The 26,026-nt window shown below is 30.7% G+C and overlaps 1 protein-coding gene across 2 annotated transcripts; it reads left to right on the forward strand.

Moving 5' to 3' along the window:
* Positions 1-11,989: 11,989 nt before the first annotated feature.
* Positions 11,990-20,108, forward strand: LOC25500067 (mavicyanin). 2 transcript variants are annotated; one of them, XM_039829305.1, is made up of 3 exons: positions 11,990-12,264; positions 12,393-12,664; positions 19,815-20,108. In XM_039829305.1, exons 1-3 carry the CDS (start codon positions 12,105-12,107, stop codon positions 19,968-19,970), a joined length of 588 nt encoding a protein of 195 aa, XP_039685239.1. In that variant the 5' UTR covers positions 11,990-12,104; the 3' UTR covers positions 19,971-20,108. The 2 variants fall into 2 exon arrangements, with proteins under 2 accessions (XP_039685239.1, XP_013443841.1); XM_013588387.3 differs by lacking the exons at positions 11,990-12,264; positions 12,393-12,664 and adding an exon at positions 19,004-19,280 and having other exon boundaries at positions 19,531-20,108.
* Positions 20,109-26,026: the final 5,918 nt, after the last annotated feature.

Here is a 26,026-nt window from a genome sequence, read left to right on the forward strand (position 1 = left end):
TTCTAACTCCTGATCGCTTCTCGGCATACCGCACCAGAATGCTTCACCAAATCAAGACGAGCTAGCAAGCATTAAAACATTTTACCTGATACCTTCTACACAATTCATTCCCTAAGAATAAACTTGTCGCATGCTTTTTTAGGATCTGCACACACTAATACAATGATAAATTCAACAACAAAAACCTGCACGACAGAGCAATGCACGCTCAAGGATTCAAGAATCATTTGAGATATCATAACCAAGGTTGTTCTTTTTAAGCTTATCCAATTGTTTGATTTTGACCTGTTTCAAACACATTTGAGATATCCAAATGTGTTTGCCAACATGAAAAATAGCATTTTTTTTAAATATTATTTTTTTTTTTAGCAATTTTAGTTTTTATTCAAAAAAATGTAGTGCTTAAACACATTAATTTATTATACGTATTTTTTTAGGGTGCATCTTCAAAAGGGTTCCCAATGAGTTATTATTGGGCATGGTTGGTTGGCAATGAAAACACATCAAACAATATTCAAAGTTTCATATCATTCTGAAGACAACTTGATTTATTTTGATTTTTCAATCAAAACATACAAATTAAAATTGCAATTTTATTTTGAGTAGACATATATGAATTGAGCAAATTTTGTTCTCCAATTTTGCAGGAATATTTAAAATATCATAAGAACCTCTATTATGAAATTTGAAGTTTTATAAAGAGAGATGAATCAATCTTATAAAGATAGTCGTTAATATTTTTCAATCAAACCCTCTATGTATGAAACATAATTGATAAGTCTAATGAATTAAATACAATTTTTGGGAAACTATTAACTACATTTTTTTTATTGAACCGAAACTATACAATAATCTAAAAAGTGTTTTTTTTTTTTTACAACAATAATCTCAAAATGTTGTTAACCCAAACACGCTTTTATAATATCTTATTATTTCACACATAATGTTGTTAATGGAAAAGATAAATCTGAAATGGCAAAAGATATAATGTTTAACAACCGCCTATAAGTGGATCTCAGTGATAAGTGTGAATGCTTTTAATTGAATCCTATGAATCCACCTCATCGATCAGCGTGAAATGAAATCAGAGCCATCAAACAAAAAAAACACGTTGCTATCATTATATAATGCCGTTATTTAATTACCATGAAGAAACAAAAGTTAAACCAATCAAAAACTGACACGTGTTATCATACAACACCCCAACCTTATGAAGATCAGCATTCCTATTCCACTACAAACAAAAAAGGTGATGATTGCCAGCGTTGAAGTGCCATATTATGAATATCATCAGGTTGCGAAGAAGGTAGTTGTCTTCAGCGAGTTTGCTAGAGATATCGATGCCGTTTGCTTTTGTTGTCAACACCGAGTCTGCCGGAGGTGTCGATGCCGGGTTGCTTTTGTTGTCAACACCTTCGGAGCTGTAGAAAAGTCTGTCACCAGTGCCATATCATGAAGATCATCAGTTTCTGAAGACTCGGATGATGTCTCCGACGAGTCTGCCGGAGGTGTCGATGCCGATTTGCTTCCTCCAATCATTGTTGTCAACACCTCCGGAGCTGTAGGAAAGCGTCACCACTGTTAAGAACGTTAGGCAAAAGTGTTTTTAATTTTTTAATTTTACGCATTTGCAGTAAAAGAAGGAGAAAATACAATATAGTTGATGAAAACAATGAGACCAAACATTTAATTAATGATGTTGATATTCCTTTTCTAATTTTCAAGTGATAAATGATGTAATTTATAACTTATCCATAAAATTATAGAGCATCAAAAATTAGTTTTAGTAAAGAAAAAATACTTAATAACATCGATAATATATATGTCAATGAAATAGATGTTAAAATTATATATATATATATATATATATATATATATATATATATATATATATATATATATATATATGGGGAATGTTATAACACACCCAGACACTTTTGTGAAGGTGTGTTTTAGCATTAAACACCTTTAAAGTTTGGACAAAAAACCCCTATTTCTCCTTTTCAAAAACAAATAGGTTGAAGGGCAATTATGTAATTCACCAATTTAATTGTAATTTTAATTATATATATATATATATATATATATATATATATATATATATATATATATATATATATATATATATATATAAAGAAATCATGTATTTGATAGATAATATATATCTATATCTATACTATATATAAAGAAAATAATCCTTTCAGCTCTTTTCGGCTGACTTTTTTTTTTTCTTTCGAAAATGCCCTTAATTTTCAATACAATGTAACAAACAGATAAGAATAAATTTAAATATTAAAAATAAAATGTAACAAACACGATAAGAATATATATATATGTTTTTTTTTCTTTATTATTTAAAAAATGCAACAAATTAGATAAGTATATTTATACTTACCTTTTCATTATCCCAATTATACCCTTAAATAGCTTTTTCTACAATAAAGATTGTTGTTGGTGTCATTAAAAAAATTAAATTATATTTTTTTGTTATATTGTTGATGTCATTGAAATAGATAATCATGGTTAGTTTGGTTTGTTATAACTTGAAAGTAACAAATATTTATATTTATATTTTTAATCAAAATAAAAATTTCATAAAAAAAAAAAAAATTCATAATTTTCAAAACTTATCGCAATAAAAAGAGTGGAAATCGTGCCTGTCTTTTCGCTAATAATGCATAAATGTAATAGATGTTAAAATTATAACCACTTTGTATTTCTAACATATATAATATTTATTTTCACATGACATGCATGACTTAGAGTCATATTAATACACGAAGAATGCATTGTATGTATTGATAGTTCGTGCATGTAGTTCGCGACGTGTTGTTCGTGATTGAAATAGATGACTTAAATAGTCATATTTAATACATGAAAGATTAGGTAGATACATGTACTTTGTAAGATATATTATTTGTTTGTGCATGTATAGTTGATCTTGATACTTGTGATTGAAATGCATGACTTAAATGATCATGTTTAATTCTTGAGAATGAGAGAAAATCAATTATGTTTGATTTATCTTATATATTCAAAACTGATTTTATAATTTAAAAATAATAATGCATTAATTGTGTTTTTCTTTTCTTTAATTAATATATAAAATATGCATTTGTCAAGGCAAACTCTCTCTTCTCCCCATCTGAAGAGAACTACCGGTTGAGGAAGAACCAAATCAGCCGCCGCTAACCGTTGTTGTTTGTTTCAGATCACATCATCTCTCTGTTTACTGTTGCTGTTGAGAGAGCTGCCATAAAAGCTTTAACCAGGTATTCCTAATACCTAATTCTTGTTATCTTGATAAATCAAATATGTCGTAATGTTTTGTTTGCTTCCGCGGTTGAATCATAATTGTTGAATATGTTTCATGAAATCTGTTTTATTAAGACCTAAATTTCAAAAAATGGAAGCTTAAAACAATTCTGCGTCATATGCAACTTATGTGGCGCATTCTCCATTTACAGGAGGAGTTAATTGTTCCCCATTGTGCTGTGTTTGTGATCATCACAATGAGTCAATTAACCATGTATTTATGGATTGTGATTGGGCTAAAGCAGTTTGGTTTGCATCACCCTTAGGAATAAATTTTACTACCAATGGTGAAGAAACTTTAAATTTTAATGAATGGCTAACCAAAATTATTATTCATGAAGCAAGAGATATTGTGCAATTGGTGGTAGCTATCTGTTATGAGATATGGAAGGTGAGGAATAAAGGTGCTTTGAAGGAATTGATATGCCTAATGCTCTCTGTGTGTAACAGTGCAATTAAAGCAATTCATGAATTAAATTCAATTGATGCCTTGCTATTGTGTTCAGTAATAAATCCTATTCCAGTTCCGGTATCGGCAGTGCGTTGGACTCCACCTATAGGAAATTCTTTCAAGATGAATGTAGATGCAGCTGGACCGAATAGTGACGGGAAGTGGGGATTTAGCAGCGGTTATCCGAAACACAGAAGGCGTCGTTGTTGCAGCGCAGTGCTGGTGCATATTGGCACTGCCAGATTCAAATGTAGCTGAAGGTTTGGCTTTACTTAAGGGGTTGGAATTTGCAAAGGATATGTTGTTTCTAAATTAAGTTGATTGTAGAATCAGATTCATTTAACATCATCACTTGCATCAATGAAAATCAACGCCAACTCTCTTATTTGGGATCAATCGTTGAAGACTGCAAAATGTTCCTTTCAAGTTTTCAAAGGTTAGAATTTTGCCATGTTCGTCGAGAGGCGAATCAAGTTACTCACTGTTTAGCTAAATTTGCATTACTATCTTGTACTGATTTCATATGGGTTGAGGAAATCCCTCCTTGTATATCTGCAGCTGTGGCTTTTGACTTATTGCCACCTTTATTTTAATAAAGTCAGTACTTTAAAAAAGAAAAAAAGTTATATTTTAAAATTAGAATAGTGAATTGTGGTCCTATCAAACTCTTTCCTAATCCAACTTGTCTTCTATTTTCTATTGCTTGATGGTAAAAAAGACAAATGCTAATTTGTACATTAAGGATGCATGTTAAGAAACTCATTATAGACATATTACGTTCTTCAATATAAAATTGCTTTTTTTTTTTGGGTTGTTTAACCCTTATTTTATCATATATGTATGATATCGTTCGAGTTTTTGTGTGTCAAAACTCAAAATAGTATATCTCGTATGAATATATATGTGCATATGATTTAGGGTTAAATATGTTTTTGGTCCCTATAAATATATCAGCTTTTCGTTTTAGTCCCTTTAAAATTTTCCTTCAACTTTTAATCCGAATAAAATTTTCAATCACTACTTTTGGTCCCTATTTTTAAGTTAATTTTAGTATTTTTATAATGAAATTGTTCAGAAATGTGTAGAATATTGTAAAAATATTTCCTAAAAAAAATTAGAATTTTTTAACAAAACATAAATTTAATATGAATTTTTAACAATCAAACATATAAAAATTCATATTAAATTCATGTTTTGTTAAAAAAATTCTAAATTTTTTAGGAGAGATTCTTATAATATTATGAATTTTTCTGCAAAATTTCATTGAAAAATATGAATTATACATATGAGTTTACTTTAAAGTAGAGACCAAAACAAAAAGTTGATATATTTATAGGGACCAAAAACATATTTAATCCTATGATTTAACAAACTATACTAACAGCTGTGACTTTACGGCAAATAAACGAGTTAATGCTGATTTATGAAACGTGACCCTAGTTAGGTTTGCAAGGGATATAATAATATATATATATTTTTTTATTTGAATGTCTTTTTAGTCATACCGTTGGAAAATAATGTTATTTCATCATATTTCAAACTAACTACTCTACCCAAAGAAATTATTATCAGTAAAGATGCAACTTAAAGTTTAGAAAGGTGTTGGTTTAAGTTTAAATCTAGCTTAGACAACTCAAGTTACTATATGATTCATTATCTTTTATACAATTGTTTCTTGGTAATGACTCCTAGAGAGAATTATACAATCTATTTTTTCATTGCATTTGATCTAGAATTATGGAATCCTTTGATCCAGTTTTTGATGAAGAAGATGATTCCGATGGTGATGAAGAAGAAGATCTTGAAGCTTCAGCATCAGAAAATTCATGTTCTTCTGCTTCGCAAGAATTCATTTTCGGTTGTTTTGGCGGTTCAGTTTCCACCACTGCTCCTTCACCGTGGATTGCTCCAACCGTTGATGGATTCACCATCAAGATCGGTGCAGTTCATTGTTCTCTGATTGATTCACGTTGCAGCAATTGCAACTCTGCCATTGATGCTTCAGAAGAAAACCAGAAAACACAGATTCTTGATTCAAAGTTGATCGTTTCTTCCAAATCAACGAATTCGAACAATCGCGAATCTGAGTTCCATGTTTTTGAAGCCGCGTTCAAGCAATCGAAGCATCTCATCATCAATACTGTTATCACATGCTTTGGACCTGTTTACGGTGTTTGCTGCTTCGCAGGAAAACAGGAACCAATAGCTTCTGCCGTCAACAACAAGATTCAGATTTTTGAGTTACATGACGAATTTATCGTCGATTTCGATCCCGGCGGAAACCTTTGTGGTTTGTTGCTCTCTTCTCTGTCAAGTTTTATCTCAATTTCACTCATGTTCTTCGTTGCTTACGAAGCCTCTACTCGAATTCGATTGTGGTAGATTCCCTGGGATAGAGGAAAGAAAAGTAGTTTGTGGTTGATTTCGCAGATTCACTCTCACCGGAATCAACACAGTTTGCGCATAACCGTTTCTCTTCCGGCAATCACACGCAGCTGGTCAAAAGCATTGCGCGTTTGGCACAGTTCTTTTCTGGTAATGCTTCTTGCGGAATCATTTTTCACAACAAAGTGTTAAAGCACGTTTATGGTTCGAAGCCTTTATTTTCTGGACGAAGATGACGAATTTCACTTTGATTGAGCGAATCGCGTGTTTGACGAATTCAACAACATGTTAGCAGCATCACGTTTCGATGAAGTCTGTTGGCATAATCACTTTTGCAGTTTTGTTGATTCAACATCATTATTCTCATAAAATTGCCTTGCAGAAACACGATTTAGAAAAGCTGCTTTATTAAAGCGAGTTTTCCAAAAGCGTTTGGAATAAGCTACTTTTGAAAAAGCATTTTTTTTATAAGCTGTTTTGGTTCCTATAAGTGCGTTTCAGCAGTGGCAAGTTTGAAACTACACAGAAGAAGACATTCAGAAGCTGAATTGGGATTCTCTATTGGGCATGGGCTATGGAAGGATCTGTGTTTTGCATTGGGCATGTGTTACCTCTTTTTCTATCAGTTTTTTTTTGTTTTACTTAGTTTACTCTTTAGTTTACTTTGCCTACAATATAGTGAGAATAAACTAGAATATTCTTTGTATTTCAAACTCAAAATTGGTGAATTTTTCCATTTTGAGTTTGAGGAGGACTATTAGAGTATAGTGAAGAAGATAACTTGGAGAGCAAGTTATCTATGTAGAAAGTTAGGTGGGGAGTTAGTTACTCCAAGTCACTATAAATAAGTTACACCTATGTACTATTTCATTATCTTTTATACAATTGTTTCTTGGTAATAATGACTCCTAGAAAAAATTACACAATCTATCTTTTCATTACATTTGACCTAGAACCATAGAATCCTTTAATTCATAACAATGGCTTTGCAGGGAAACCATTTAATGAATATTAAATACCATGCCAATGAATATTAAATGCAAAGCCAATGAATCAAAAGAGCTGGCATGCAAAGCTATAATTGAAAGCCATATGTATGGGAGAATCCATCTTCTTGCATAGAAAATGTGACAGCAAGACTTGTAAAAGTTGAAACTTAATCATAACAAAGCACCACAACAACATTATAGTATGAAAGGGATAGCATATTATTAATATAAAAGGCTAGTTTGTTCTTTTGTTTTATGCACATATGATGACAACAACAATCCCAGCTTGATTGTTTAAAACTTGCGTGAGTTAACTTACGCGGCGTGAGTTAACTCATACATTATTTGTACACGTGCACATCTTAAGTGACGCAGCGCTAGTTAAGTAACGCATAGTTTAACACTTGCACTACTTAACTAGCGCAAGGGTATTTTTGGCATGACTGCAGGCAGGGCCGTCCCTAATTAAATAAAAATATAATTTTTTTTTAAAAGAGCAATCATCTATTTAAATTGAAAATAAGGTCCGTAAAAAGTTTATAATGTTTTTATTTGAGAGAGTAATTTATAATGTTTACTTTTTTAAAAAAAAAACAATGTTTATTGTTAGAGGCTTAGAGCTTTACTATTTATACAATAAATATTGACTGATTTGAAGACGGTATTGAGGAATGATGAGAGTCAAATCCACAGTAAACCCTCTCATACTAAAAATAAAATTAAAAAAAAAAGTAAAAGAAAAAGAAAAATTGATCAAAGAAGAAAAAGACAAGAAAAAAGGAAAAGATAAATTAATCAAAGAAGCGAAAAGAATAAAAAGAAAATTTAATTAAACATAAACGGGAATCCTGGCCTATTGAGTGTTGAACCAGGGACAAGGAAATAAAAAGAAGCATCTGGATCGCTGGGACAATGCGCAACAACTGTTATATTTGTCACGCTGCTTGTATATAATAATTATTTACATGCAGTGTATAAAAAAAAAAAAAAAAATTGGGCCCCAAATTTTGGAGGTCTAGCTCAGTAGAGCTGTTTGCACCCCCTCAAGGACGGCCCTGACTGCAGGGTGCGAACGAAAAAGTGCAGGAGGAGAGCAAAATTCTTTTAAATTTGAATTCGTAAAATATCTTCTATGTTTCATCACGTTTTGATTGTTAGGCACTTGCCTTGGCAAAAAGAAGAAGAAACATAAGAAATGTAGAAATGATTGAGGAATACAAAAACAAACACCTTATTTTCATACGGTTGTGATATGTTTTACGCTTTTTAAATATTGTTTGCTCGACCACTTAGGATAAATTGGTGATATTGGACTGATACCTTAAAATGTGTTTCTTTTAAGATTCTTAATATCGATCCTTCGTCAATGTCAAATGAGGTGGAAAGACAAATGGTAGCATATATATGCTCTTGTAAAGATTTTATAATTATAAATTTTTTATATTTTTGCTAATAAAAAAACATTAATAATCAAAATTTTACATATTGATATGCACGAAACAATCAACTAGTCATTTTAAAGTAGATGGAATACATGACAAACTCAAAAGAAAAATTGACAGAAATGATGAACCACTTAAAACATAATTCGAAAGATTAAAATAAAACAAAGAAATTAGGAACCAAAATGTCTCATAGATGAGAAGAGACCATAATGAAATGAATGAAAAATTTGAGAACAAACGTGAAATATGAAAATAAAAATAAGTTAAAAATACCAAACGTTTAATTTAATTTTTATGAAATATATTTCATGATCTTTGACCCAAAAGAAAAAATATACTCCCTCCGTCCCTATATGTAAACACTCATTTAATTTTACTTTTGTCTCTAAATATAAACCCCTTTTTAAATTACTAGATGCATTTATTATTTTTTTTCCTAAACATACCCCTAATTAATACTACTATCTTGTTTTGAAATATGAAAAATCAAATTTAATACACATACAAATAAAAGACAATTTCGTAATATTAATATACAAAACAGACACATTAATTACACTATAACTTTTCTTAAAAAATGTGAAAAAAATAAATGGCCACATTATGAGAGAGAGGAAGTATCTCATGATCTTCACGGAACCTTCCACACGTAAGATGATACTAATAATAATTTGCAGCACACACCAACTGACTATTCGTCCTTTTTTAGGAGCACATACATGCCACATCATTTGTTTCTTTCAAAAACTTACCTAATTCTATCCAACGTTGAGGCTTTGGAACAAAGAAAAAGAGGCCAACCTTCGTGACATCGAGGTGAGATAATAATCAAAATGGTCTTGCTAACTTCTGTTTTAAGAGCACAAAATAATAAATTAAATATAAAAATTTGATCTTAGAAATTGTACATTCATAATCTTAAAAATTTAAAACTTTATCCTTTTAATGCAACATGTATTTTTTAATTCCACTTTTATCCTTTTCTTATACCCTAAACATTTTCCTAATAAAAAAGATAAATAATAAATGATAATTCTTTTGCTTTAGTTTTTTCCTAATTAGTTATTATTCCCTTCTCTAGAAACAAACATTCCAATAAATACATTCAAATAATTGAGTTCATAATTGAAAAGTCTTCAACTACTCATACATTCTTAAAGAAGTTATTTTTTGACAACCTTATAAAAGGGTTGGACATACTCTATCCGCAATAATTATAAATATCGTTCAAAAAGAAAAATGTCTTTAAATATAAGTTAATTTGCAAATTACTCTAAAAAAATATAGACATGTACAAATAACGAGTACAAAAAAGTATTCAAGTCAAACGATAACAAAATCAAATAATCCATTCACATTAAAACAATATCTCGTATACAAATTACTCACATTTATATACTAATGTGTTTAATAAAAAAAATATGCACTTAGTAATTTGTATATGAGATCTAGTTTCATTGTAGAGGAATTCTTTAGTTTTGTTATCGATTGATTTGAGTTTGAGTATTTATTGAAGGATGAAACATTAAAATTAAACACAATAATACATAAATGACATTTTTAAGAAGATAAACACATAAAATCCCTTATCCATTTTTCTTAATAGATTTAAAAACAATTTTTTTTAGGTTAATATGTCTTTATCCCCTGTAATATGAGCGAGTTCCGGTTTATTAAAAAGTGGTTTAATAAAAAGTGATATAAACCGAAACTCGCCCAAATTACAGGGGGTAAAGACATGTTAACTTTTTTTTTTTAATAAAAAGTGATAGATGGAGTGTTTATAAATTTAATACAAATAGTGGTTTGAGTTCTAACTCATTTATTCTTAAATAAATTATATAATCAATGATAACGTAGTTTGTTTTAACGGAATGAGTTAGACTCTTACAACGTGAGAAAGTGATGTTCAAATCTTAATTGCTATTAAAGAAATATATATTCACATTTAGTACTGATACGTCTTGAGTATGACTTCTACTTTAAAGAAAAAAAATATCTGATCCATGGGTCATTTAAAGATAGAGTTTTTGTTAATGAGTATTCTCGAGATACTCTTTTAAGAGTTTTAAATTAAGAAAATCATCCATTAAAAAGGTTAAAATACTTAATTTCCCATACATCAGTACACAAATTTTTATATAAACTTAAATATTAATATTTAAGGTTCTTCAAAATTGCTCGGAAAACACTCGTTCTCAAAAGATAAGGTAACCACAATTAAAAAGCACTTCTTTGTTTATAAATATGACTCCATAGAGTATTTTTCAACATAATGAATATCAAAGTAATTTTAATATTTAGCTTTGTTGTGTTTGAGTTATCTTGAACGAGCGCAACAACAAATTATTTGAGAACATAGAAAGTACCACACACCAACTACTAGAGAAATTGAAATTACATTATTTTTGGTGGTTGAAAGCATATAATAAGACTTTTGATTTAAGCTTTCATATGTGGTGATCGAACCTTTTGTTTGTCTGGATATCGGCTAATTTTTTTTAGTTTTCTAAACTGAATTGTTCGTAAATTTTTGAGGTACTTGTTAACACACTTTATACTTTCAAGCACTCTCTCTTAATGTTAATGTATATCCAATTTTGATTTTATTCAAAAAAAATATTTGTTTTATAGTTTCGCTAACGCTAACAACTTTCATAAAGAAAAAAAGTCTCGTTAACGAGTGTCGATTCTAAGAACCCATTTAGTCCGCGTTGGTTAACTTTTGAGAAATGATATTTGTATACCACTTTGTGACAACTTTCTCTCTCATTCTCACATTATTCTCTTATTCTCTCCATTGTTTTTTATCAATGAAAAAAGAAAAAAAAAAAGTTGTCACAAAAGTTATATCAAATAGTTGTTTAAATATCACTACTCTAATTTTTTTCCGTGTACATTGCGAGTCATCATATCATATCATAGTATAATATATCCATTACATACCGCACGTGCTTCATGGTAAATGTGTAAGATACCACTTGCCAATTTGTTCAATGTTTTTTAACAATTTTTTATGGGAAAAGAATCTCAATGCATTAGGTAGAAGCTGCCTTTAGAAAACCACTTCATTATTATTTTTTCGTTCTTTTTTTTGGGTGGATAACAACTACTCTCATATTATTTATATTTAAATTGAATATGGAGTAGTTGGTGACATAATAAACAAAGGATTATTTGAGTAATGATAGATAGACATCCTTTATTCCCATATATCCTTGTACACCCCATGCATTAGGAAGAGAGAAGAGGAGAGAAAAGAGAAAGTGTGCTTGTGCGGAATCCACATGACTACGTGTCAGATTTTTGTGTGGGTGTCAAAGGGTGTATTACCACCTAAGGGTGTCTATGTATCATTACTCGGAATATTTAAGACTATATATATATATAACCCTCCTTCCATAACCTCATCTACCCTACCATTGGCACAAGTTCTAATTCTAATATACTAGAAACATTTTCTTACAAACACTTTCTTTCTTACAAACATTTTCATTTTGAGAACTAAAGTTTATAGGCATGAGTACATCAATGATAGCTTCTTTCTTTGTTCTTTTATTGGCCTTTCCTTATGCATTTGCAACTGATTTCACTGTTGGTGATGCCAATGGATGGACTCAAGGAGTTGATTACACCAAATGGGCTTCTGGAAAAACTTTCAAAGTTGGTGATAACTTAGGTATGAACTTGCATCCTTTGGTTAATTATCCACATAATGAAATCTTAAATATATATAGAAATAATGTAAAAGTATTTTGTAATCTACATTATAGAGCTAACAATTTTTTTTGTGTGTTGAAAAACCAGTGTTCAAATATGGCTCATTCCACCAAGTGAATGAAGTTGATGAAAGTGGCTACAAAAGCTGCAGTACAAGCAACACCATAAAGAGCTATGATGATGGAGATTCTAAGGTTCCATTGACTAAAGCAGGAAAAATTTACTTCATATGCCCCACTCCAGGTCATTGTACTAGTACTGGTGGCATGAAGCTTGAAGTCAATGTTGTTGCTGCTAGCACCACCCCAACTCCAAGTGGCACCCCCCCACCAACAAAATCTCCATCAACTACTCCATCAGCTCCTTCAGAGACAAATTCAACTACTCCATCACCACCAAAGGATAATGGAGCTTTTAGTGTTTCCAATGGTGTTAGTCTTTTGATGGGTTCTTTCTTTGTTTCAGCAATGATTTTGGGTTTGATGGGCTAGGGAAGAGACAGTGCTATTGTTAATCATCTTAATTTATGTACTATTGGTTTGTTGAATTTGCTTAAATTTTATTTAATGATCTGAGATGTATATCTAATCTTCATCTTGATGTGTATGAGCTTTTAATTAAAAAAGAGATCAAAACTGCTTTAGAAATCAAACATTCTCTTATATGTGGGCCATTTGAGGTACCTACTATATAGGAGGGAGCAGATACTTCATCACTTTTGTAGATGAGCATACTAAAATGCTGTGGATTTAAACAATCAAAATTAAAAGTGAAGCTCTTTAGAAGTATTCAACAAATTCAAAGTCGTAGTTGAGAAAGAGAGTGAAAAATCAATTAAAATTTTGAGAACTGATGGTGGCAAGGAGTATACCTCATCAAAGGATTTTGAAGAATTTTTTGCTAGAGAAGGTATAACTCATGAAATCATCTCTCCCTCTCCTCCCCAACACAATGGCTTAGTAGAAAGGAGGAATAGAATCATACTAGATATGTCAAGAAGCATGCTCAAGCAAAATAACATGCCTCACAAGTTTTGGGGATAAGCAGTGAATATTGTTGCTTATATTCTGAACAACTGCCTAACAAAAAGCTGAAAAACAAAGTATCAGAATAAGCTTGGAATGGAAGAAAGCCAAATGTGAAGCATTTGAAAGTATTTGGCTCAATCTGTCTGTTACAAACACATTCCTGATGCAAAGAGAAGCAAACTTGATGATAGAAGTGAGAAAATGGTACTTATAAGCTATCATTCAACTAGAGCATACAAACTGTATGATCCAAAATCTCAAAAGGTGCAAACAAGTAGAGATGCGATAATGAATGAAAAATGAAGCATAACACTGGGAAAACATATCTGAAATCAGAAATGTGAATTCACGTATATTCACTGAATCAGATCAAAGTGAAGATTTAGATGAAGATATTGAAGATACAAATAATGTAATTGAGAATGAAGAAGAAGCTCAACCTAGACAAGTTCCCATTAGACTTGAAGACTGTGAGGTGCTACCTGATAGTGTAGTGAATGATGAACGAGAGTTCATTCACTTTGCATTTCTACCTCATGCTGAACCACTTAATTACAAAGAAGCAATGCAAATAGGTGTATGGAGAAAAGGTATGATACAAGAAATCAAAGCTATTGAGAAGAATAACACCCGTGAATTAGTTGAATTATCAGAGAAGAAGAAAACCATTGATGTGAAATGAATTTTCAAGGTAAAAATGAATCCAGATGGCACAGTTTCAAAACACAAAGCAAGGCTAGTGGCTAGAGGCTTCCTGCAGCGATATGGTGTTGATTATAATGAAGTGTTTGCACTAGTGGCAAGATTAGAAAATGGGAGATTGGTTGTTGCATTAGATAGCAGTAAGAAATGATCATTGTTTCATTTAGATGTGAAGTCTTGATTCTTAAATGGACTATTAGAAGAAAAAGATGCATATGGTATACGAACTGCATAAGACACTTTATGGATTGAAGCAGGCTCCTAGAGAATGGAACAAATGAATTGATCAGTTCTTGATTTAAATTGGATTTAAAAGATGCAAAGTTGAATATGGTATGTATGTTCAGAACTTGAGTGAAAGTGATATCACAATGATATAATTATATGTGAATGAGCTATTGGTAACTGGAAGTAATCAAAGTGAGATTGAGAAGTTCAAACACACAATGTAGTGTGAATTTGAAATGACTGATTTAGGAAAACTCTCTTATTTCTTAGGAATGGAGTTTAAAGCTAGCAAGATGGGAAAGGTTATGCATCATCAGAAGTACATTGGTGAACTGCTAGAAAAGTTTGATATGACAGATTGCAACACTGTCACAAATCCTTCTGAAACAAATGCTAAGCTGGATGAATGTAGCAATGAAGAGAAAGTAGAAGCTACATAATTCAAACCGATAGTTGGATCTCTGAGATGCCTATGCAATAACAGACCTGATATATGCTTTGCGGTAAGTATCATCAGTAGATACATGAATGATCCTAGGAAATCTCATCTCACTGCAGCTAAAAGAGTGCTAAGATATGTGAAAGGAACAATGAAGTTTGACTTGCTATTTCAAACTGAAAACAATGGAGAAAAGGTTGAACTGATAGGCTACTCTGATTCAGATTGGTGTGAAGATAGAAGTGATAGGAGAAGCACATCTGGCTATGTCTTCAAGTTCAACAATGTTGCAATATCATGGTGTACAAAGAAGCATCCAACTACTGTATCATCATCTTGTGAAGTTGAGTACATAGCAGGTACATTTGCAGCTTGTCAAGCAATTTGGCTGGATACAGTGATGAAAGAGCTAAACTGTGAAGTAGAAAATCCTTTGAAGCTGAAATTTAATAACAAATAAGCTATTAATCTAGCTAAGAATCCTATAGCACATGGAAGAAGTAAACACGTTGAAACTAGGTTATATTTCATCATGGAACAAGTGACAAAGGGCATGAATGAAGTGATATATCACCCAACTAAAGCGCAGCTAGTTGATGGATTCACCAAGTCTTCGAAGCTTGACAAATTTGTTTACTTGAGGGATAAGCTAGGTCTCATTGATTGTTAGGATTATGGATTAAAGGGGGTGTATTAGATGTGATTAATCCATAATCATTTAGCAGAGTTAGTTTTATAATTAGCTTTACTTTGGATAAGTTTATTAGTTAGTTTGTAAATCTCTTTTCATTAATTAATGAAAACCATAACAAACTTCAAACACTTTCTTCTCTCTCCATAACCACTTTCTCATTCTCCATTTTTCTCATTCTCTCAATATTCATCCATTATTAAGATTACTTGAATAGCAAGAAAGCAATATCTGCGCTAATATGCATTGCAATCCAACTCATGAAAACATTTTGTAGCAAAAGAAATAATACTACACTACCCTGCCATGATGTAAAGTATTTGAGCATTTGGTGGTAGTGGCGGAGCCCTTCATGGGCTGGGGTGGGCCACGGCCCATCCCGAAAAATTAAAAAATAAACGATTATAGATCTATTTTGCGTGATTTTATGCAATTTTGTGTCGGTTTTATGTTTTGGTTGATTCAAATTCCTCTAAAGTAGTGTAGTGGCCCACCCGAAAATTTAAATAATTCAATTATAGGTCTATTTTGCGAGATTTTATACAATTTTATGTCGGTTTTAGGTTTCGGTTGATCCAAATTCCCGCAAATTGGTGTAGTGGCCCATCCGAAAAATTTAAATAATTCAATTATAGATCTAATTTGCGAGACTTTAAACAATTTTTCAATAGTTAATTTTAGTGGCCCACCTTAACATTTTTTTCTAGCTCCGCAACTGTTTGGTGGCAATGACTACTAATTGGATTAATTCCAAATGTGTGACACAACATGTAGGATAGTGCATGTGATATATTTAGGTATGCAGTCATAAGTTAATTAGAAGCACATGTTCGATAGTTTTTTTGGGGGATCTAGATGATCGAAAAACAATGAACACTTTATGGTCTCTTGATCTCATTTTGATTATAAGGCGCTTGCCGTAGCAAAAAGAAGGAAACATAAGAAATGTAGAAATGATTGAGGAACACAAAAACAAACACTTTATTTTCATATAGCTTTGATATCTTTTACGTTTTTTAAATGTTTTTAGCTCGACCTCAATTTTCATTTTGATCAATTGAGGTGGAAAAAAAAAGATAGAACATAAGATGATATTGACTTTGTCTCGATGAATATTTTAAATTATCAATTTTTTTTAATGATTTTTGCTGATAAATAATCAAAGATATTAAATGTCAAAATTATATGTTGACATATGCGAAACAATTAATTAGATCAGTCATTTTAAAAAATAGGAGTACATGACAAACTCAAGTAAAAAATTGATAGAAATGATCGTTTGAATTGGCTTATTTTAAAGCTTATGCAAATAAATAAGCATTAATGTATCATTTAAAAGTTTGTTAAGGTAGTTTATCTAAAAACAACTTCTAAATATACAATTTTCGTTAGTAGGATATTATAAATTAACATTAAAACTTAATTATTTGTATAAGCTCGAAATAAGCTCAATCCAAAAACATATAGCGAACATATTTAGGAACAAAAATGTCTCAAGGATGAAAAGAGACCATAACAAATGAAAAATTTGAGAACAAAAGTGAAATATGAAAATAAAAAAATAAAAAAAATCAAACGTTTAATTTAATTTTTATAAAATATATTTCATAATCCAATAAAAAAAAAAATCATGATCTTCTAGAAGCCTTCCACACGCAAGATGATAGTAATAATTTGCAGCACACTTCAACTGACTATTCTTGCCTCTGTTTGACTCTGTTTTGGTCATTACATACATGCCACATCATTTGTTTCTTTCAAAAGATTACCTAATCTATTCAACGTTGAGGCTTTGGAACAAAGAAAAAGTGGCCAACCTTTGTGACATGGATGTGAGATAAGAATAAAAAATAAAAATGATAATTCATTTGTTTTTTTTTGTTTTTTCCTAGTTAGTTATTCCCTTCTCCAGAAACAAACATTCGAATAAATTAAATAATTGACTTCATAATTGAAACTCCCTTAAAGTCTTCAACTACTCTCATTACATTGTTAAAGAAGTTATTTTTTGACAAACTTACGGAAGGGTTGGACAATTTGACTTAACACAAAATACTCTATCAAAAAATTACCAGCATTTGTATATTTTTATTTTAATACAGACACGTCTTAAATATGATTAACTCTAGCGATAAGAATCTTTGAGGAAAAAAATATGATTGATAAGTCATTTAAAGATGGAGTTCAAAATAACTATTTATGGGTTGAGATAACAAGAGCCAACCTTTTATCAATATTTTATTGAACAATAATTTCTAACAACAAAAACAATTATTTTTTTTGTTAACAACAAAAATAATACCCTCTCAGTCCTATAACAAGTGAACCTTGTATTAAAAAAAATATTTTTTAAATAAATGATCTATTTCACTTTTCAATGCAATATTAATAACTTTTTTTTTCTTCAATTATAACTCTAATTAATATTAATTTCATCACCCTCAATTTCATGTTTTTCATTTTACATTTATGATAATGGTGAATGTGCTGATACTTGATAAGAACACTTAAAATAATTTTTCTATCTCTTTCACTTGTACATTTTTTTTTTTATATGTGCGAAATAAATAAAAGATTCATTTAATTTATGATAGAAATAGTAAACATTAGGTTAGAAGTATACATAATACTTATATAATATAGTCACTTTCTAATTTATTTTTCAACGTAATGAGTATCAGATAATTTTGATATTTATTCTAGAGTTTTGTTATAAAGTGTCATCGTGAATTTAACTCTGTTGATAGAAACAATGTATAATATTTAAAATGTTCGGGGTTCTAACCCTAACCATAAAATAAAAAAAGTCTTGTTATCAAGTGTCAATTTTAAGGAACCCATGGATAATAAGTTTTGGTCTGCAGTTTCGGTGGATGTGGGTGAAGCTTTAGGGGTGCACTCTGCTTTGCAATGGTTGAGTGATATGCAGTTTGACAATATGAATTTTGAAACAGACTCTAAGTTGACAGCTGACGCCTTCCTTTCTACCAGGAACGACTTGTCCGAATTTGGTTGCATTATTTCCTCCTGTCGTTCTTTATTCTGTACTTCATTTTCTAACTCTAGGGTGGAGTTTGTTAGGCGACAAGCCAACGTGGTTGCTCATGCTCTTGCTAAAGAGATCACGTCTTTAGCTAATCGAATCGTTTATTTTAATATATTCAATTATATTGAAACTTTTATTATTAATGAAATGCTACAAATATGTTTTTCTTAAAAAAATAAAATAAAATAAAGTTTTAGTCCGCATTGGTTAACTTTTTTTTTTTCCGCGTACGTTGTGTGTAATCATATCATAGTATATAAATACCACACGTGCTTCCTGGTAAATGTGTAATATACAACTTGTCGATTTGTTAAATGTCTATTAGCTTACCAAGTCACATTTTTTTATGGGAAAAGAATCTCAATGCATTAGGTAGAAGCTGCCTTTAGAAATTAGAAGACAATATCAAATTGTCAATAACCACTTCATTATTATTTTTTCTTTCTCTTTTTTGGGTGCATAACTACTCTCATATTATTTAAATTTAATTTCAATATGGAGTAGTTGATGACATTGACATAGTAAACACAGGAATATTTAGTACTATATATATACACCCCTCCTTCCATAACCTCATCCATCATTGGCACAAGTTCTAATTCTAATATACTTAGAAACATTTTCTTACAAACACTTTCTTTCTTACAAACATTTTCATTTTGAGAACTAAAGTTTATAGGCATGAATACATCAATGATAGCTTCTTTCTTTGTTCTTTTGTTGGCCTTTCCTTATGCATTTGCAACTGATTTCACCGTTGGTGATGCCAATGGATGGAATCTAGGAGTTGATTACACCAAATGGGCTTCTGGAAAAACTTTCAAAGTTGGTGATAACTTAGGTATGTATACATTCTGGCGGCGCGCAGCTTGTTGTCTGCTTGCCTTCTATTCAAGTGTAAATAATTGTTTATATATTGAAATATGAATATTATGTTTTTTCTTATTTGGAAAAAATGAAAAAGATTGATATTGCTAAATTTGAGGTCTAAAATACTATTACATCATGAAATCTTAATTATAGAAATAATATAAATGTATTTTGCAATCTACATTAGAGTTAACAAATTATTTTGTATCTTGAAAAAACAGTGTTCAAATATGGCTCCTCCCACCAAGTGGATGAAGTTGATGAAAGTGACTACAAAAGCTGCACTTCAAGCAATGCCATAAAGAACTATGCTGGTGGAAATTCTAAGGTTCCATTGACTAAAGCAGGAAAAATTTACTTCATATGCCCTACTCTAGGTCATTGTACTAGTACTGGTGGCATGAAGCTTGAAGTAAATGTTGTTGCTGCTAGCACCACCCCAACTCCAAGTGGCACCCCCCCACCAACAAAATCTCCATCAACCACACCATCAACTACTCCATCCACTACTCCATCAACCACACCATCAGCTCCTTCAGAGACAAACTCAACTACTCCATCACCACCAAAGGATAATGGAGCTGTTGGTGTTTCCAATGGTGTTAGTCTTTTGATTGGTTCTTTCTTTGTTTCAGCAATGATTTTGGGTTTGATGGGCTAGGGAAGAGACAGTGCTATTGTTAATCACCATAATTTATGTACTATTGGTTTGTTGAATTTGCTTGAATTTCATTTCATCTTGATGTGTATGAGCCTTTAATTAAAAAAGAAAACATTTCTTCTTTTATAGGCATAATAATTCCTTCCTTTTGTTGTTTGGTTGTCAATAATTGAAATGGAAACAACTATATATTCACTCAAATAAGAATTTACTAGGAAAAATGTTCTATTTCTTAAAAGAAATGTACCACTTTATACACTTTTTTTCTTCAACGACAAAGTCTTATAGCTCAGAATATTAAGGATATGTTTGATTTGGCAGTTATAATGCGAAATCCACATCCCAACAAGTCATGTCTGTGAAAAAATAGAAGCCGAACCAATTTACTTTCACGGTGACCCGGTTTTTTTGTCACGATTTTGTAAAACGTGACGACATATCAAACCCACATTAAGTAAATGTTTAGATGAACATTGAGTTTAAAAGAATTATAATATTCGGATGATTTTGTCGAATTAATCGAGATTCTAAAATGCACTAAGATCATATTTATTTATAAAGTTGATATCTCTTAAGAATACTCTTTCATATGCATCGGTTTGATTAAAATAATTTCTAGCTATATGCTTCATCAGAAAATTATTCCGGGCGACATGCTTTACATAAATTATTTTGGAAAGTTAATTTCCTCCTAGAGCATTTGAAATTTGATTTCAACTTACTAAAACTTAAATAGTGTAACTTATATTTTTTTGGGTCAAAATATGTAGTTACATGTAAGTATCATCAATTACATTGTGCTATTGGGTCAGCAGGTCACAGTACACATCCGGCATCAAATCATTATCAACATTATTTTAGAATTTTAGAATTGCAAAGTTGACCAAAGACTTACGATCCACATGCAGCCGCCTCCATGTTCAGTTGTTAAGATAATTATACTTTACCCCTAAGAAAGAAATCATAATACTTTGATATACTATTATTTATTTTAAGAATTATTAATGTAAAAAACCGTCCCTTCAAAAATTTAATATAAAAAAAAAATCATAACTAGTGCACTAGTTAAACACTTTCCTAATATTAAAAACCGTATTATAGAATGAGATATAGAATTTAAATGTTAAACAAGTATGTTAAAGTATCTTTCTTGGTGTTATTATATATATAACTAAGATATAGTTTATAAATTTAAAATGGCTATGTGACAGCTAGAGGATTATAAAATTGAGCTGTCATTCCAATCAAATAATAGCTCAGTGTATGGCTAACATTTGGACTTTATAAATAATACAAGTTAATGCAGTCCCTCATGTCATACATTACTTCATACCATATCTTAGTTTTTAGAAAGAAAAAAATTATTTAATGAAAAGTACAACTCATACACCAACACGTTCTAGCAAAAGATGTCTAACATTATCTTAATAAAGTTTCTGTATCATTGGATGATGACATTGATCGTTAATGTATTTAAAAATAATAATACAGGGGTCACTTTTATTCCCATGGATTGATACGATATTTTTAATGGATAATAGAGTATCAATATTTTTTTTTTAAACTCTCTTAATATCTCATACTGAAAAAGGGTTATTCAGGAGTTATCTACAAAATATATATATATTTTTTTTAAAAAAAAAAACTACCTTTTGATAGTTATTTTCCGATTTTTATGCGGGACTGGGAGACATCAATGATACTTAAAAAAAAACTGTTTATTCTCAATTAGCTATTGCTTTTCCATTCTATTTGTTTTTCACGTGCCATATTTTTTTTCTTACGAAATACCCTTTGTTTCGCAAATATTTAAACATGCATCACAATAAATTATAGGAAAAAAATTACTGATACCATATGAAAAATACACACATATAACATAAAATTAAAACAATGTCAATCAATCTTATGTTCCATTCAGTGTTGTTCTTAACTGTTAAGTTTCAATTGATTGCCTGTTTGGTTGACTTAAGAATGTTTGAAAACTATGAATGCAGGGGACTAGACTTGGAAGTTCAGATCCAAAAGGATGTTTCATTCAGTATTCTCACTTGATATTGAAAGCAAATTATTGAAGCTCAAGTTTCTGACTTTGTTCAGTTGGCCTTTTTTTTTCAACTTTCAACTATGTATAATGTTAAAATAATTATTTGACTGTTTAAGCTCTAAACAAAGTATGATATAAATTCTCACTATTCACTCTCATTATATTCTCCATTTGATAGAGATCTTGTGCATGTTTTTGGGCCATAGATGAATTTGTCTTCTACTTCTAAGAAAATGTGAAGTGCTTCTTATAATTTTGTTTCTTTAATTTATCACTTTTTTGTGGGTTTTAGTGATGTTTATAACTTACTATATATTGATGTTCATCCCATATATGGTTCATTCTAACTGAAACCCTTGGTAGACGCTTCTTACAAACAAACAAATCTGGAAAGACTACAAAATACAAATCACTTTGGAAGAAATGAAAACAATTTAAGTTTCTATTAAAAATGTATTCGTTTACAAGCATAAAAGTAGTTGTTGAATGTTAGGTATGGATTGGTTAGAAACGATTTAATATTTTCACGTATAAATAGAAGGCATTTGATGAATATTTCTGATCCAAGGACTATATATATATATATATATATATATATTGTCATTTTTACTGATTCTAAACATTAATACTAGGTGCATTTCCTCACATATGCTTGTATTTTCTTTTCTTTTTGCCTTGCCAATGTTTATGTTAAATTTGACTTTTAAATTGTATCAAAGAAGTTGAAGGATAGTTTGCATGCCTTTGACATGTACATAAGCCTTCATGTATTGTGAAGTCATGCATGTGATATTTTTGTCATTATAAAGTGCTTTGAGAGTAAATGATCATGATCTTTTACTTATGTGTTTTAATATTGGCTTAAACTCACTTTTCACCCTCTAAGTTTGCAAAAGTAGCAATTTTGGCTCCCTATTAAAAAAAATGGCAAAAGTGACCCCCATGTTTACCCCTTTTTGCAAAAGTTCAATTTTGACTAGTTCAACGCTTATGTGTCACATCACTTAAGTGATTAGGATGCCAACTGTGTATTTTTTAATTAAAAAATAAATCAAAATGCCACAAAATCATTTACATAATTAAATAAATAAAAAATAAAAAAAGGAAGGGTCACGTGAGATTTAGTTGTTTCCCATTTGCCAAAGTATTGTCTTCTTCATCAATGAATCCCTTCTTCTACATCTCCATAACCATTAATTCTTGCTGCAGGAACAACTTTCCAACAAACAGAAGCAGAAGCATCACCCTATGATAATTAAACCAAATGAATTTAAACATAAAAATTTCACACTCCTTGTTCTAATTTCATTTTTTTCGCAGATCCATTCTCTAATCATCTTATAATTTCAAACACAAAAATTCAACCCATCAAATCTCATATATGTTCTCTTCATTCAAATCGATTTCAGATTTTCACTTCGTTTTCCAATCACACTTCAATTTCGTTTCGTACATAATCACTGTTGTTTTTTATGTTTCGATTCATCCAAATCGATTCCACTTATTTTTCCAGTTTTTTATCTATTTAATTTTTTCAATTGAAGGTTGTATTTCAAGGTTTTGGGAACACCAGATAGGTGTTTGTATGCTGGGTATGGGTTGGATGGTTCTCATGAGTTTGAAGATTTGAGTGTTAATGAGAATGATTTTTTTTTTTAGGACCAAACAATTGATGATGATAAATTGTTTTTCAAATCTAGATTTTGAGGAAGAACACATAATCATGAAGATCAAAGTTTTGGGGAAGAACACATGAAAAATTGATGAAATGATAATTGATGAGAGCTTGTATGTGCCTTCTCTATTTTTCTTCCAATTTTTCTGTTTTTTTTTTAATTTCGTTTTATTAACTTGTGGAATTTTCAATTAAAAAATTTTTTAAAAAATACACAGGTGGCATGCCACATATGGTTGACTGGGTCAAAATTGAGCTTTTGCAAAAGGGGGTAAACATGGGGGGTCACTTTTGCCATTTTTTTTAATAGGGGGCCAAAATTGCTACTTTTGCAAACTTAGAGGGTGAAAAGTAGGTTTAAGCCTTTAATATTTTATTTTAGATATCGGACTACTATCTTGAAAATCACTTTTTCAACTTCAAGTTCAGAGGATTGTGTGTGCTCGCGGTGATTAGCTGCTCATGTTGACATAGTTCGGATTATATAATCCGAACTGTTTTTTAAAGGTTCGGCAAATATTATATAAACTGTGTCAATTTTTACATTGCAATCTACCTCTAAACATGATCTTCTAGGGGGTTTAACACATTTCAGATTCTATTTGTCGAACAATTTTGCAAAGTTTCGGCAAATACAATTCGAACGTATATTTACAGCCTTTGGATAGATATGACCAATTTATAACAATTCAGATTATATTTGTCGAACAATGGTTCATATTATATTTACCGAGCAAAGGGTATTTTGGGAAATAAAAATAGGGCGCGTGAGAAAACAATAGGGTGTGAAAAGTAATAGCTTTTTCAATTTAGCTTTGGGCTATACAAATAGTCGGCCTTAATCTTAGGCCCAATTGATAACTTACAGCCCAAAATGTCTAGCAAGAAGTACTTCACTTAGAGAATTGCTTTTTACACATGTGAACTTTCTTAAAAACACATGAAAAGTACGTTTTTGCTTCCAACGATAGTTAACGACCATTCGGTCTTTCCGACGGTAGTTAACTACCGTTTCACATATACAACTTAAAAAAAAACTCCAACGGTAGTTAACTACCATGGAGCATGAAAATAGATTTTAAATACTTTATAGTGTGCTTAGTCTCCTAGCATTTGTTGTGACCTTCAATATTTGGGAAATGCTAAACTTCCCGAATAAATTTATAGCGAGATATTCACGATGAAAGTGGCTTGTTGCAACAAAAAAAAAAAATTAGCACCACAACCTCTTGTACTCCACTAGTACCGGACTTTACACCAATACACATTAAACACATACGCATTCGTGAATTTTCAATAGCCAATTGTTCGCACTATATAGTAAGTGAAATAGCCTTTGACGAGCAATGAAGCTACGAGCTGGAATTTAAAGATTTTGATTTTGAAGGAGTTCACTTTCCCAAGAAAATGTCTAATTTTTTTAAAAGGGAAACATTGTTTGTAGTGAAACCTATCCTCGCGAAGAAGACATCACGATTTGGTTGTTGTATTCCGTAACTACAACTTTAGTTGACTCTCTTATTTTTTTTATCCAACAACCCATGTTTTCCGCCAACGGAGATCTAAGGATGCAACTACTTCGTGAAATTGCTCGTGAAAAATCAGACAGCTCACATCAGTTCAATACTTTCTTTCTCGGTTGAATATTGGTCCGATCTAGTTTTAAATTACTTCATTCCAGACACAACAGCTTCAATAAATGGTCGTCCCATTTTCTCCATTGATTTAGTTTTCAAACGCAACTGCTTCTCGTTATACAGAATTTCGGCCAACCTTTATAAAATAAAATTGTCACATAATTAGTATTTCCTCCTATTAATTAAATGATCAAACCAAAAAATTATACTCACACACATACTTAGTTTAATTTGTATTTTTAAGCCATTAAAAATGTTTAGAATTTTTAAAAGAAAAAATATATATCTTAATGAAGGGAAGTTCACATGATAGGGTGCGTAGTTAAAATTATTTCTAAAAGTATACATTATTATTAAAAAAGTAAAAATTATTTCATATAGTTAGTTTTGAATGATTGTTAGATAAAGTATACATTATTATTAAAAAGTAAAAATAGAAAAACATTTTTCTTGTTATTAGTTATTACTAAAAAAAGAAAAAAACATTAGAGGATACTACTTCATCTAATCCACGACCGATTACTATCTGTCATCAATAGGTTATAGCTAATAGATTTGAGTTAGTTATACATTAATAAGCTAGCTGAAAGTTAGTTATAACCGGTAACTTGTTTTCCATGTTATCTAGCTTTACATCACTTGTATGTATATATGAATCTTGTAACTATCTTTCTATTAGATCATTCATTCAATGTAT

Source organism: Medicago truncatula, chromosome 8 (assembly GCF_003473485.1).
Source record: "Medicago truncatula cultivar Jemalong A17 chromosome 8, MtrunA17r5.0-ANR, whole genome shotgun sequence".
In the NCBI taxonomy this organism is placed as follows: Eukaryota; Viridiplantae; Streptophyta; class Magnoliopsida; order Fabales; family Fabaceae; genus Medicago; species Medicago truncatula.

Excerpts from the sequence above, each read along its gene's own strand:
- LOC25500067 (XM_013588387.3), top strand. The coding sequence starts at position 19,121 with ATGAATACATCAATGATAGCTTCTTTCTTTGTTCTTTTGTTGGCCTTT. Across the intron at positions 19,281-19,530 it reads CAAAGTTGGTGATAACTTAG|TGTTCAAATATGGCTCCTCC; the intron begins GTATGTATACAT and ends TTGAAAAAACAG.